The sequence below is a fragment of the Stomoxys calcitrans genome, chromosome 3, assembly GCF_963082655.1.
Source record: "Stomoxys calcitrans chromosome 3, idStoCalc2.1, whole genome shotgun sequence".
In the NCBI taxonomy this organism is placed as follows: Eukaryota; Metazoa; Arthropoda; class Insecta; order Diptera; family Muscidae; genus Stomoxys; species Stomoxys calcitrans.
The window spans coordinates 172099523-172111928 of NC_081554.1; the positions used below are offsets into that span (position 1 = coordinate 172099523).

The 12406-nt window shown below is 38.4% G+C and overlaps 2 protein-coding genes across 2 annotated transcripts in view; one reads left to right on the forward strand and one right to left on the reverse strand.

Annotated features, from left to right (window-relative positions):
• Nucleotides 1-12406, forward strand: part of LOC106087697 (juvenile hormone acid O-methyltransferase-like) — a 228752-nt gene that overhangs the window by 106773 nt on the left and 109573 nt on the right. The gene's annotated exons all lie outside the window — the stretch shown is intronic.
• The window catches only part of LOC106087717 (uncharacterized), a gene marked incomplete at its 3' end in the record, with an annotated part of 39738 nt that continues 34934 nt past the window's right edge, over nucleotides 7603-12406 (reverse strand). Inside the window, 6 exon segments of the mRNA XM_059365689.1 lie at nucleotides 7603-7778; nucleotides 7839-8065; nucleotides 8140-8462; nucleotides 8464-8646; nucleotides 8706-8779; nucleotides 8879-8950. Coding sequence (XP_059221672.1) covers nucleotides 7603-7778; nucleotides 7839-8065; nucleotides 8140-8462; nucleotides 8464-8646; nucleotides 8706-8779; nucleotides 8879-8950 — 1055 coding nt within the window.

Below are 12406 nucleotides of genomic sequence, written 5' to 3' on the forward strand. Positions count from 1 at the left end.
ATGGCTAGATCGACATAAAATTTCACGACGATCAAGAATATATATACTTTATAGGGTCTCAGACGAATATTTCGAGTAGTTACAAACAGAATGACGAAATTAGTATACCCCCCATCTTATGGTGGAGGGTATAAAAATTGCGGAACTTAGTAGGTATATGAAGTTGTAATACTTTCGATATAATGCTGCTGTATTGCTCATCCCGCTCGGGGATTTAGAGAAGAACGCGCTTGATATATTTTGGTTCAACTGGGCCCTAGGCAAATATTGGAAGTCATTACAAAACGAGATCCCCTAATTTCCCGCCAAATCCCCTCTCTACCAAGTTCTTTGCTCAGTAATCTTAGATTCAGTTTACATTATTGAAGATGAATATGTCTATGTTCTGTAATAAGTTAACCACATACCTGACTCTGTTAGATTTATGTAAAACATTTTCCTCACTTGAACCAATAAAATTCGAATATTGTATGGAAAATGCCATAATTTTCCTGTAATTGTTAACCACTTGTTTTTAAGGTAGCTTTTTTTCTTGGCAAACTTCTTTTGCTCAACGTTTTGATTAAGACTGAGGGTAAAGGTGTTATTGAAATGAATTAAATTTAAAGAAAAGCAACTGCTACCTGCCAAAATAACATTTGGTTTAATTCCTCATAACAACACCATTTCATAAAAAATTCATTTCATTTCTATCAGCACCTATCCGGAACTGTTTACAGCAAGGTAAATTGGAAAAGATATGTGAAGTCGGTTATAAGGTTGGCCCTTATGAAATTACATTGACATAATATGTTAGTCAACCTTTGCAAATATTTGAATAAAATATCTTAAATATTTTTTGAAAAGAAAATAAGAGTAGTGACAATTTACAATATTGTATGCGACATGACAAACATGTTATAGAACAAGCTATCACTTCTTTAATGGTTATATTTCTTCTTCTTTATAATTTTGAATTCCTTAAAATACTCCACAAGATAGGGTACACAAACTCCTAATTAATTTGCACACAATCAAAGCTCTTCAATCAATTAAACATGTCCGTCAAGTAGTTATCAAATAAACGTCAACAACACGTTAACTCATTATTTAGTTATTCTTTCATACCACAAGTCTGTGAGTCAATTGCCATTTAAGTTCCAGAATAGATTTTTAATACCCACCACCATACACCCAGAGAAAAGTTGATACCAAACGTGCTCATTTCAGTACCATACGGTATTGACAGCGTATTGTACTTGTACACCGTATGGTACAAAAACAATACCGGATGGTATGAATAAATCCAAAAATGATTAGTACCGTTTGGTACTAGCCTTATTACCGAATTGGTATTGGTTTTAATACCAATCTGTTATTGGTTTTAGCACCAGACCGTTATTGGTTTTAGTACCAAAACGTTATTGATTATTCCACCCCTAATGAACCAAAAATAAAACCATTGAAAATAATTTTAATCTAATTTTATTTCGTTTATTTACATTTATAATTACAAAATAATGTTACACCGTAACCAACCTCAAGTCTTTGTATTCACAAATTGATACCATATCCATAGATTTCCACAAGTGGTTTTCACATGAATACCCCAGCATCGTTTTCCACATAATGGGCAATCATGTTTTTATGTAAAACTAGCTGAACCGGGTCCGCTGCGCCTTCTTTTACTTTATATGGAAAAAAAGTTTCCTTGGAATATTTATTTTCGACAATTAAAGAGCTTTTAGTGAAATACCATGCTACGAAAATAGTATATCGCTTAACTAACAGTTGAACAATATAAGTACCTTTATCTGAATCCCATATGATCTTTATTGGTCTACGAATTTAAGTTTGGATGTAAGGTCTAAAAATGCAAATTTTGCCCATGAAAATTCCACTAGGGAACAGGGGCAAACTTCTCACATATCAATGAGTGCAGTCCAATTCAAGTTTTAAGCTCAATGATAAGGGGCCTCCTTTTAATAGCCGATTCCGAACGGCGTGTCGCATTGCGACTCCTCTTTGGAGAGAAGTTTTACATGGCATAGTACCTCAAAAATGTTGCCAGCATTAGGAGGGAAAAAAACCGCTGAAAATTTCTTCTGATGGTCTCGCCAGGATTCGAACCCAGGCCTGCAGTGTAATAGGCGGACATGCTAACCTCTGCGCTACGGTGGCCTCCATTATCTGAATCCCATATGATCTTTATTGGTCTACGAATTTAAGTTTGGATATAAGGTTTACACCATTCTTAAAATACTTTGTTTCAACCCGATATTCTCATGTTTTCTCTGATTTAGGGGTGTTTTCGGGGGTGAGGTGGCCCTGAAAAAATATCAGCATCGTGCTCTTCTTTCAAATACCATTTATTTAAACCCCATATTGGCATTGGTTTAGGGGAGTTTACACCATGAGGCGTCCCCCAAACACATGGTCCCAAAATAGATTATCAAATTCGTTTTTTAATCTTAAATACCTTTAATTTTGGGGGTGTTTTGTGAAAGGGGTGATGCCCTAAATGGTCCTACATTTGGACATGGTCCTATATTTAGATATCAAATTCGTATTCTACTTCCAAATACCTTTATTTGAGCCCCATATTGCGATGGTCAGTAAAAAATTGCTGTTTGTGGGGTATTTTGGGAAAGGGGTAGACCCCCAGAAAATTGGTCCCGAAAATGGGTACCAATTCTTGCTCTACCCCCCAATACCTTTCATTTAAGCTCCACATTGATATTGACACTAAGCCCAGAAAATATATCAGCAACGTACTCTGTTCTCATATAACTATATATCATTTATTTGAACATATTGCCATTGTCCTCAAAATTCGATATCAAATTCGTTTTCTAATCTCATTTAAACTCCTTATTGCAATAGTCAACAAATATGTCCGGTTTGGAGTATTGGCCCTAAAAACTATGAATATTTAGTTCTACTCTCTTTAAGACCCAAATTGTCTGGTGAGCAAATACGTCCTATTTGGGGTATGCTATGGTGGTGGGACGTCCGCTAGACAGTTGGCCACTGATGTTGATATCAGATACGTGGTCTACTCCCACATACCTTTAATTTGAGCCCCATATTTCCATAGTCGGCAAACATGATGGGCTTGGCGGTGCTATGGCGGATGGGCTGCCACTCAATGAGTTGGCCTTGAAAATATATATCGGATTCGTGTTCCACTTTAAAAACCCTCTTATTTGAGCCTCATATTGCAATAGTCAGAAAATACTTACTATTTGGGTGGTGTTGTGGGGGTGGCTTGGCCCCATAGACACTTTTCCCGAATATTGATATCAAAGTCGTGCTTTACTCCCAAAGACCTTTCATTTGAGCCCCATATTGCTATGGTCGTAAGTTTGTCCCCTTTGGGGGATGTTTTTGGGGTGAGGCGGCCCCCCAAACACTTGGTTCCATATTTGAATATCAGATTCGTATTATACACTCAAATACCTTTTATTTAAGCCCCATATTCCCATGAACAGTAAATAAGTCCTGTTTGGGGAAGGGGTAGACCCCCAGACACGTGGTCCCCCTTTTGGATATCAGATTCGTATTCTACTCGCAAATACCTTTCATTTGAGTCCCATATTGCGATTGTCGGTAAAACTGTCCGATATAGGGGTGTTTTGGGGCTTGGGATGGTCTCCCCAGCACTTGGTCCTACAATTGGATATCAGATACGTTTTCTTATCCTAAATACCTTTCATTTGAGTCTCATATTTTTGTGATTGGTCTAAATATATGTTTGGTAGGTTTAAGGGTGGGGCGGCCCCCTAGATACCCCATCCGAAATTTTTATACCAAATTTTAATTGTTACGGTACTATATGAGAGCACACAAAATTTTGCTTAAATCGCACCACCCATCTCCGAGATCTGGCGTTTCTGAAAATTAGGCTAAGGGGGAGGGTCCGTCCCCCCTTCAGATATCAAAAAATGTAGTACCCTATTTTCACCACGGGATCATTATGCACCATCTGTGAAAATTTCAAGAAAATCGGTTCAGCCGTTTCTGAGTCTATAAGGAACACACAAACAAACAAACCAAAATTGATTTTTATATACAAGAAGAGATGTCCTTGGAAACATAGAATTTGTCCATGTTTTGATATAGCTGCTGATAAACCGATCTTTCATCTTGACTTCTTGAGGGCGCAATTTTAACACGATTTGACTGAAATTTTGCACGATGTGTTTCGTTATAACTTCCAACAACTGCGAGGTATGGTTTAAATCGGTCCATAATCTGATATATCTGTTATTTAAACCAATCTGGGGACTTGACTTCTTGAGCCTCCAGAGGGCGCAATTCTTGTCCGATTTGGCCGAAATTTTGTCCAACGCCTTCTCTCATGACCTTCATTACCCTTTCCCTTGGTAATGGGAAGTTTTACCACTTTTTCCATTGGGAATTGGTAGATTTACCAACCTTTCCCTTGGGAATGGGTAGATTTACCACCCTTCCCTTAGGAATGGGTAGTTGTACTATCCATTTCCTTAGGAATGGGTAGTTGTACTATCCATTCCCTTGGGAATGGGTAGTTGTACTATCCATTCCCTTGGGAATGGGTAGTTCTACTATCCTTTCCCTTGGGAATGGGTAGCTGTACTACCCTTTCCCTAGGGGAAGAGTAGTTGTACTATCCTTTCCCTTGGGAATGGGCACTTTTCTTACCCTTTCCCTTGGGAATGGTTAGCTTTAGTCGTTTTTCCCTTGGTAAGATTTACTACTCTTTTCCTTGGGAAGGGATTGTTTTACTACTTTTTCCCAGGGAAGGGGTAGGTTTACTACCTTTTGCCTTTGGAAAGGGTTGTTTTGCTACCCTCTTTCTTACGAAGAATTAGTTTTACTACCATTATCCTTGTGAAGAGGTAGTTTTACTACCCTTTCTCTTGGGAAGTGATATTTATAGTTCCCTTTCCATTGGGAAGGGGAAGTTTTACTACCCTTACCCTTTGGAAGGGGTATTAATACCCTACCTTTGGAAAGGGGTAGTTTTACAATCCTTTTATTTGGTAAGGGTCAGTTTTACTACCCTTTTCCTTGGGAAGGGTTCTTTTTATAGGAAGGGAAACGGGTAGTTTAACTTCTTTGGAAATTGTTACTTTAACTGCCCCTTCCCAAGAAAAGTTTGATAAAACTACCCCTTCGCAAGGGAAAGGGTGGTTTAGTTCCTTTTCCCTTGGGAATGGGAAGCTTTACTACCCTTTTCCTTGGAAATCGGTTGCTTTACTATCTTTTCCCCATGGTATGGGTAGGTATAGTACCCTTATCCTTGACAATCGTTAGATTTAGTACCCTTTTCCTTTCTAATGGGCACTTTAAGTATCATTTCCCTTGGGAATGGGTAGTTTTACTACCCTTTTCTTTGGTAATGGGTAGTTTTACTACCCTTTCATTGGGGAGTGGGTAGCTTTACCACCCTTTTCCTTTAAAATACTTAATTTTACTACCCTTTTTCTAGTGAGTGGGTAATTTTACTACCCTTCCCATTGGAAATGGGTAGTTTTACTACCCTTTCTCTTGGGAATTGGTAGTTTTACTACCCTTTCCCTTGGAAATAGGTAGTTTTACCACCCTTTCCCTTGGATATGGGTAGTTTTACTATACTTTCCCTTGGCAAGGCGTAGTTTTGCTACCCGTTTTCTTAGGAAGGGTCAGTTTTATCACCCTTTCCCTTGGGATGGTGTAGTTTTACTACCATTTCCCTGGGAAGGGGTAGTTTAACATCCCTTCCCCTTGCGAAGGTGTAATGTTATTACCCTTTCCCTAGCGAAGTGGTAATTTTATTACCCTTTCATTTATGAAGGGCGAATTTTACTACATTTTCCCTTAGCAAGGGATAGTTTTACTACCTTGCCCTTGGGAAGGCTTAGTTTTACTACCCATTCCCTTGTGAAGGGGTAATTTTACTAAATTTTCCTTGAAGAGGGGTATTTTACTACCCTTTCTCTTGTGAATGAATTGTTTAACTATCCTTTCCCTTGGGAATAGGTAGTTTTACAACCCCTTCCCTTGGGAAGATGTAGTTTTACTACCCTTTTCGTTAGGAAGGAATAGTTTTACTACCCTTGCCCTAGGGAAGAGATACGTTTACTACCCCTTCTTTATGGTAGGGGTAGTTAAGATACCACTTCTTTTTGGAAGAGGTAGCTTTACTACACCTTCCCAAGGGAAAGGGTGGTTTAACGTCCGTTTCCCTTGGGAATGGGGAGCTTTACTACATTTTCCCTTGGGAATCGGTAGATTTATTTTAGTTTTTGTGGTGATGGGTAGTTATAGCGCCCTTTTTCTTGGTAGATTAAGTACACTTTCCCTTTGTAATGGGTAGTTTTAGTACTCTTTCCATCTTTAACGGGTAGTTTTACTACCCTTTCCTTTGGGAGTGGGTAGTTCTACTACCCTTTCCTTTGGGAGTGGGAAGTTTAACTACCCTTTCACTTGGGAGGGGGTAGTTTCACTGCCTTTTTCCTTTGGAATAGGTTGTTACCACCCTTCCCCTTGAGAATGGGTAGTGTTGCTACACGTTTATTTGGGAATGGGTAGTTTAATAAATTTTTTCTTGGAAATGAGTAGTTTTTCTATTTTTTACCAATGGTAATGGGTAATTTTACAACTCTTTCCTTTGGGAATGGGTAGTTTTATTACCCTATTCCTTGGGAATGGGTAGTTTTACTGTCCTTTCCCTTGGGAATGGACAGTTTTACAACCCTTTCCCTTGGGAATTGGTAGTTGTACTACCCTTTCTCCTGGAAATTGGTTTTTGTACTAACCTTTCCCTTGGGAATGGGTTGTTGTTCCATCCTTTCCCTTGGGAATTGGAAGTTGTGGTACCCTTTCCCTTGGGAATGGGTAGTTTTAGAACCCTTTTCTTTGGGAATTTGAAGCTTTAGTACCCCTTTCCTTTGGAATGGGCTATTTTTAGCACTTTTTTCCTTGGGAATGAGTAATTTTATAAACCTTTTCGTTGCGAATGGGTAGTTTTACTTCCCTTTTCATTGGAAATGAGTAGTTTTAGTACCCTTTCCCTTGAGAATGGGTAGTTTTTGTATCCTATTCCTTGAGAATAGGTAGTTATGTACCTTTTCTATTGGGAATAGATGGTTTTGGTACTCTTATTGTACCCGATGTCTGGAATATGGGCAGAGAGATCCCGCTACTGAAGCCTGGAAAGGAACCGAGTAAGGGGTAGTTGTACAGACTGATCTCCCTTCTTTCACCAGTAGCCAAAACGCTTGAGGGACCATTTCTCCGGAGTCTCGTTGGAGAATTTTCTGCCAGGAATTACTACGGCTCAAAAAGTACGTAGCTGCATGGTATAGTTTCTTTGCGAGCAAAATCATAGTTTGGGGATTATTAAGCAAAATCACAGAAGGGAACAGAAGAACAAATGAAATATCATTGTACTAGAACTGAATTTTTTCATTATCCTAACAAGAGAATTTCATTTTGATCAATGCTGCCAAGGCTATAGTCGTGAAAAATTAGATACCCACTTTTTGCCTCTACCACACTCACACACACACAACTTACCTAAAGTGTAAGCTTCGAATTCCAACTATCTTAATTTTAAAAATACTTTCCACTTTTTTCCACAAGTTTTCTTTAAAATAATTCACATTTACAAATTTTATTTAGAACTTGTAAGATACCCTCACGAGGCACATCGTTGCAAGTATTAAGTAATTGAGACTGAATTTCTTTCATTGATTCTGCTTCGAATGAGGCATAGCCTTCGATCATGTTGAGATCATTGTATAGCTGCTTAACACGTTGAACTTTTTGGGCATCTGTAGGATGTTATGTAAGATTTTGCTTTCCATCAAAGCTGAATTTGTATGGTAACTAACCTGCTTTGCCATAACATTCCTTCATGATGGCTTTCTGCTCGTCCGAGGCTATTTCCATACACTTGGCTGACAACCAGGAACACTTATTCTCCTCTATGTCTGTTCCAATTTTTCCTGTATTTTCGGGATTGCCATAACAATCGAGAAAATCATTTTGGGCTTGCAACACATAACCGATTTGTATAGATATTGGCTTAAGCTGTTCGAAGGCTAGAGGATTTTTAATGCTGAAACAAGGCATATAAATTCTTCATATTGAGGAAGAGTGATTTGACTCTCGAACTCTTTCTCTTCCACATACCCCGCTATATACATGCATGCCGTCAGTGGCAAATAAAATGCACTGTAGCCTGCCTTAGCATCTGTGATGCGTTTATACACTTCCAGGTTGAATGACTCCACCGATTTTTGGCAACTTAAGGAATCTAAATTTTGACCACATGATGTTACCAACATGACTTCATGGAATGTCTCCACTAATTGTAGATAACATTCGTGGTGGTCAAAATGTTTACGAAGCAAATAGAATATCATATTCTCCAAGAAGACGGCATCGTTTAGAGCACTCATGCCCACCTCTGGCAGGGCATACCAACATGGGCGGCCAAATCTTGAGGTGCTTAATGAGGTCCATAATGTCATCCAAAACATTGAATGAGATAAAGAATAACTCGATACACCAGCCTAAAACGTAAATGGCTTTGAGTTTTTCACCATTCAAGGGTCGAGAGCCCATGAGATCTTTGTAGATGGGCATTACTATCTTGAGGGCAATGAGTTCGCCATGTACTAAATTATAATCTAAAGTCTTTAAAGAGGATCTAGGAAGACATTTACAGCATTTGGAAAATATATATCAAAGTTTACCTTTGTTAGTCTGTCGCCCAAATGTGCCAAATTGTACTTTCTTATGATTTCGTCTTTGGCCTCATGCAACAATTCTATTAAATACAAAATTTTTGATAAATGAGAAAAATATGTAAAAATTAAAAAAAAATTTTGTAAAGTGATATCTTCGATCGCCTGTTATAAATATTTACCTGGTAAACCTTTGGAGTTATATTCTCCAGGGGAAATCATTTTCATAGATAAACGTAGTAAAGTCAACAAATCTAAAATGAAAATAGAACAAGTAAAAAGGCGTTAAGTTCGGCCGGGCCGAACTTTGGATACCCACCACCTCGAGTATATATGTAAACCACCTTTCATCAAAATTCGGTGAAAATTTCATACCTTATACTCATATACCTCATACCGATCTGAACTATATACGACACGGATGTCGAAAAGCCGAACATAAGTCGCTGTGTCAAATTTCAGTGAAATCGGATTATAAATGCGCCTTTTATGGGGCCAAGACTTTAAATCGAGATATCGGTCTACATGGCAGCTATATCCAAATCTGAACCGATTTGGGCCAAGTTGCATAAACATGTCGAAAAGCCTAACACAAAGCACTGTCCCAAATTTCGGCGAAATCTGACAATAAATGCCTCTTTTATGGGCCCTAAACCTTACATCGAGAGATCGGTCTATATGGCAGCTATATGCAAATCTGGACTGATCTGGGCAAAATTTAAGAAGGACGTCGAAGAGCCTAACCAATCTCACTGTGTCAAATTTCAGCGACATCGAACAATAAATGCGTCTTTTATGACCCCAAAACCTAAAACCTGGATATCGGTCTATATGGCAGCTATATCTAAATCTGGACCGATCTGTGCGATATTGCAGAAGTATGTCAAGGGGCTTAACTTAACTCACTGTTCCAAATTTCGGCGACATCGGACAATAAATGAGCATTTTAAAACCATAAATCAAGAAATCGGTCTAAATGGCAGCTATATCTAAATCTGAACCGATCTGGACCAAATTGAAGAAATATGTCAAAGGGCCTAACACAACTCACTGTCCCAAATTTCAGTAAAATCGGATAATGAATGTGGCTTTTATGGGCTTAAGACCCTAAATCGGAGGATCGATCTATATGGCAGCTATATCCAAATCTGGACCGATCTGAGCCAAATTAACGAAGGATGTCGATGGGCCTTACACAATTCACTGTTCCGAATTTCTTTAAAATCGGATAATAAATGTGGCTTTTGTGGGCCTAAGACCCTTAACCGGAGGATCGGTCTATATGGCAGCTATATCCAAATCTGAACCGATCTAGGCCAATTTAACGAAGGAAGTCGAAGGGCCTAAGACAACTCACTGTCCCAAATTTCAGCAAAATCGGATAATAAATGTGGCTTTTATGGGCCTTAGGCCCTAAATCGGAGGATCGGTCTATATGGCAGCTATATCCAAATCTGGACCGATCTGAGCCAAATTGACGAAGGATGTCGAAGGGCCTAACACAACTCACTGCCCCAAATTTCAACAAAATCGGATAATAAATGTGGCTTTTATGGGCCTAAGACCCTAAATCGGCGGATCGGTCTATATGGGGGCTATATCAAGATATAGTCCGATATAGCCCATCTTCGAATTTAACCTGCTTATGGACAAAAAAAGAATCTGTGCAAAATTTCAGCTCAATATCTCTTTTTTTAAAGACTGTAGCGTGATTTCAACAGACAGACGGACAGACGGACGGACATGTCTAGATCGTCTTAGATTTTTACGCTGATCAAGAATATATATACTTTATTGGGTCGGAAATGGATATTTCGATGTGTTGCAAACGGAATGACAAAATCCTTCATCCATCCTTCGGTGGTGGGTATAAAAAGAAATTTTTGAAATAAAGATCTTTTGATGATATGATGACTATCTACATGAAAGTGTATTAATATCCTCCACCACAAGGTATTCCTTATATCATTCCCTTTGCAACGCAGCTCAATATCCATTTCCTATCATACAAAACACATATTAATTTACTATCATCGCGGTGGTCCGCTTCGCTACCCCCATTTTTGATACCGCTTTTTAGTGTGGGACTTCCAAAAGCCTAGGTAGTCAGCCAGTTTGTATGATTATGAAGTTTTGCAATAATTGTAAAATTTCAGAAATAGGTCCCATTCTCTGAAGAAAGTACCAAAAATAGCAACACATCAGAAAATCATAAAGTCGTCCAATATATATTGCCAAGATATAACTGAATTTTGAGCGATTTAGAACAATTTGTAAAGAAAGTACCATTTTCTATGTTTTAGTACCTATTTTGCACCTTTTTGTACCAAAATGTACGAATTTTGAATAAACCATTTAGTCACCTATCATATATTTGTTAGTTGTATGTACATGCTATATTTAAGGCCTCTAGCTTTATCTGTGAATAAAGTACCAAATGGTACCAATTTTGTACAAAAATTTGCGAATGATGAATAGTTAATTTAGCCACCCATCATTTATTTCTTAGTTATAGCTACATGCCAAATACCTCTGTACCTCTAGCTTCATCTATCAATAAAGTACCAAATAGTAGCAATTTCGGTACCAAAATGTTAGATTTGTGAACAAATCATTTAGTCGCCCATCATATATTTCTAAGTTTTACCTACATGCCAAATTTCGGACATCTAGCTCCATCTGCATAGAAAGTCCCAAATGGTACCAATATTGGTACCAAAATGTACGAATTGTAAAAAAGATCATAGTCATCCATCATATTTTTCTAGTTGTAAATGCATGCCAAATTTCAGACCTCTAGCTCCATCTGTAAAGAAAGTACCAAACTGTACTAATTTTGGTACCAAAATTAACGAATTTTGAATAGAACATTTACTGACCCGTCATATATTTCCTAGTTGTACCTACATGCCAAATTTCGGACCATCTGTAAAGAGAGAACCAAATGGTACCAATTGCGGTACTAAACGTACGTTTTTCCCGTTAGCAGTACTATTTTTCCAATTTTCTTTTCACACTCATCCTTTTGCACCAGATGTCCTTTTGCACCAGATGTCTATCCATCCGACCTGTACAAAGTTCACCTACGTCGTACCTTTTTGGTACATTTTATACTCACCACCATAGGATGGGCGTATACTTATCAAGTCATTCCGTTTGTTACATCTCGAAATATTCGTCTAAGACTCCATATACTTTATATATTCTTCATCGTCTCGACGTTCTGAGTCGATCTAGCCATGTGCGTCCGTCCGTCTGTCGAAATCACGAAAGCGGTCGAACGTGTAAAGCTAGCCTCTTGAAATTTTGCACAGATACTTAATATTGATGTAGGTCGTTGGGGATTGGAAATGGACCATATGGGTTCACATTTGAATATATAGCTTCCATATAAACCGATCTCCCGATTTGAATTCTTGAGCCCCTGGAATCTGAAAGTTTTGTCCGATTTGGCTGAAATTTTCCATGCGGTGTTCAATTATGATTTTCAAAAGCTGTGCCAAGTACGGTCCAATTCGGCCTATAACTAGATATAGCTCCCGTATTTTAACAGAACCCATGGTGGTGGGTTCCCAAGACGGTCCAATTCGGCCTATAACTAGATATAGCTCCCGTATTTTAACAGAACCCATGGTGGTGGGTTCCCAAGATTCGGCCTGGCCGAACTAATCGCGCTTCTTCATGTTTCTTTTCACCATATGTTTTTTCAG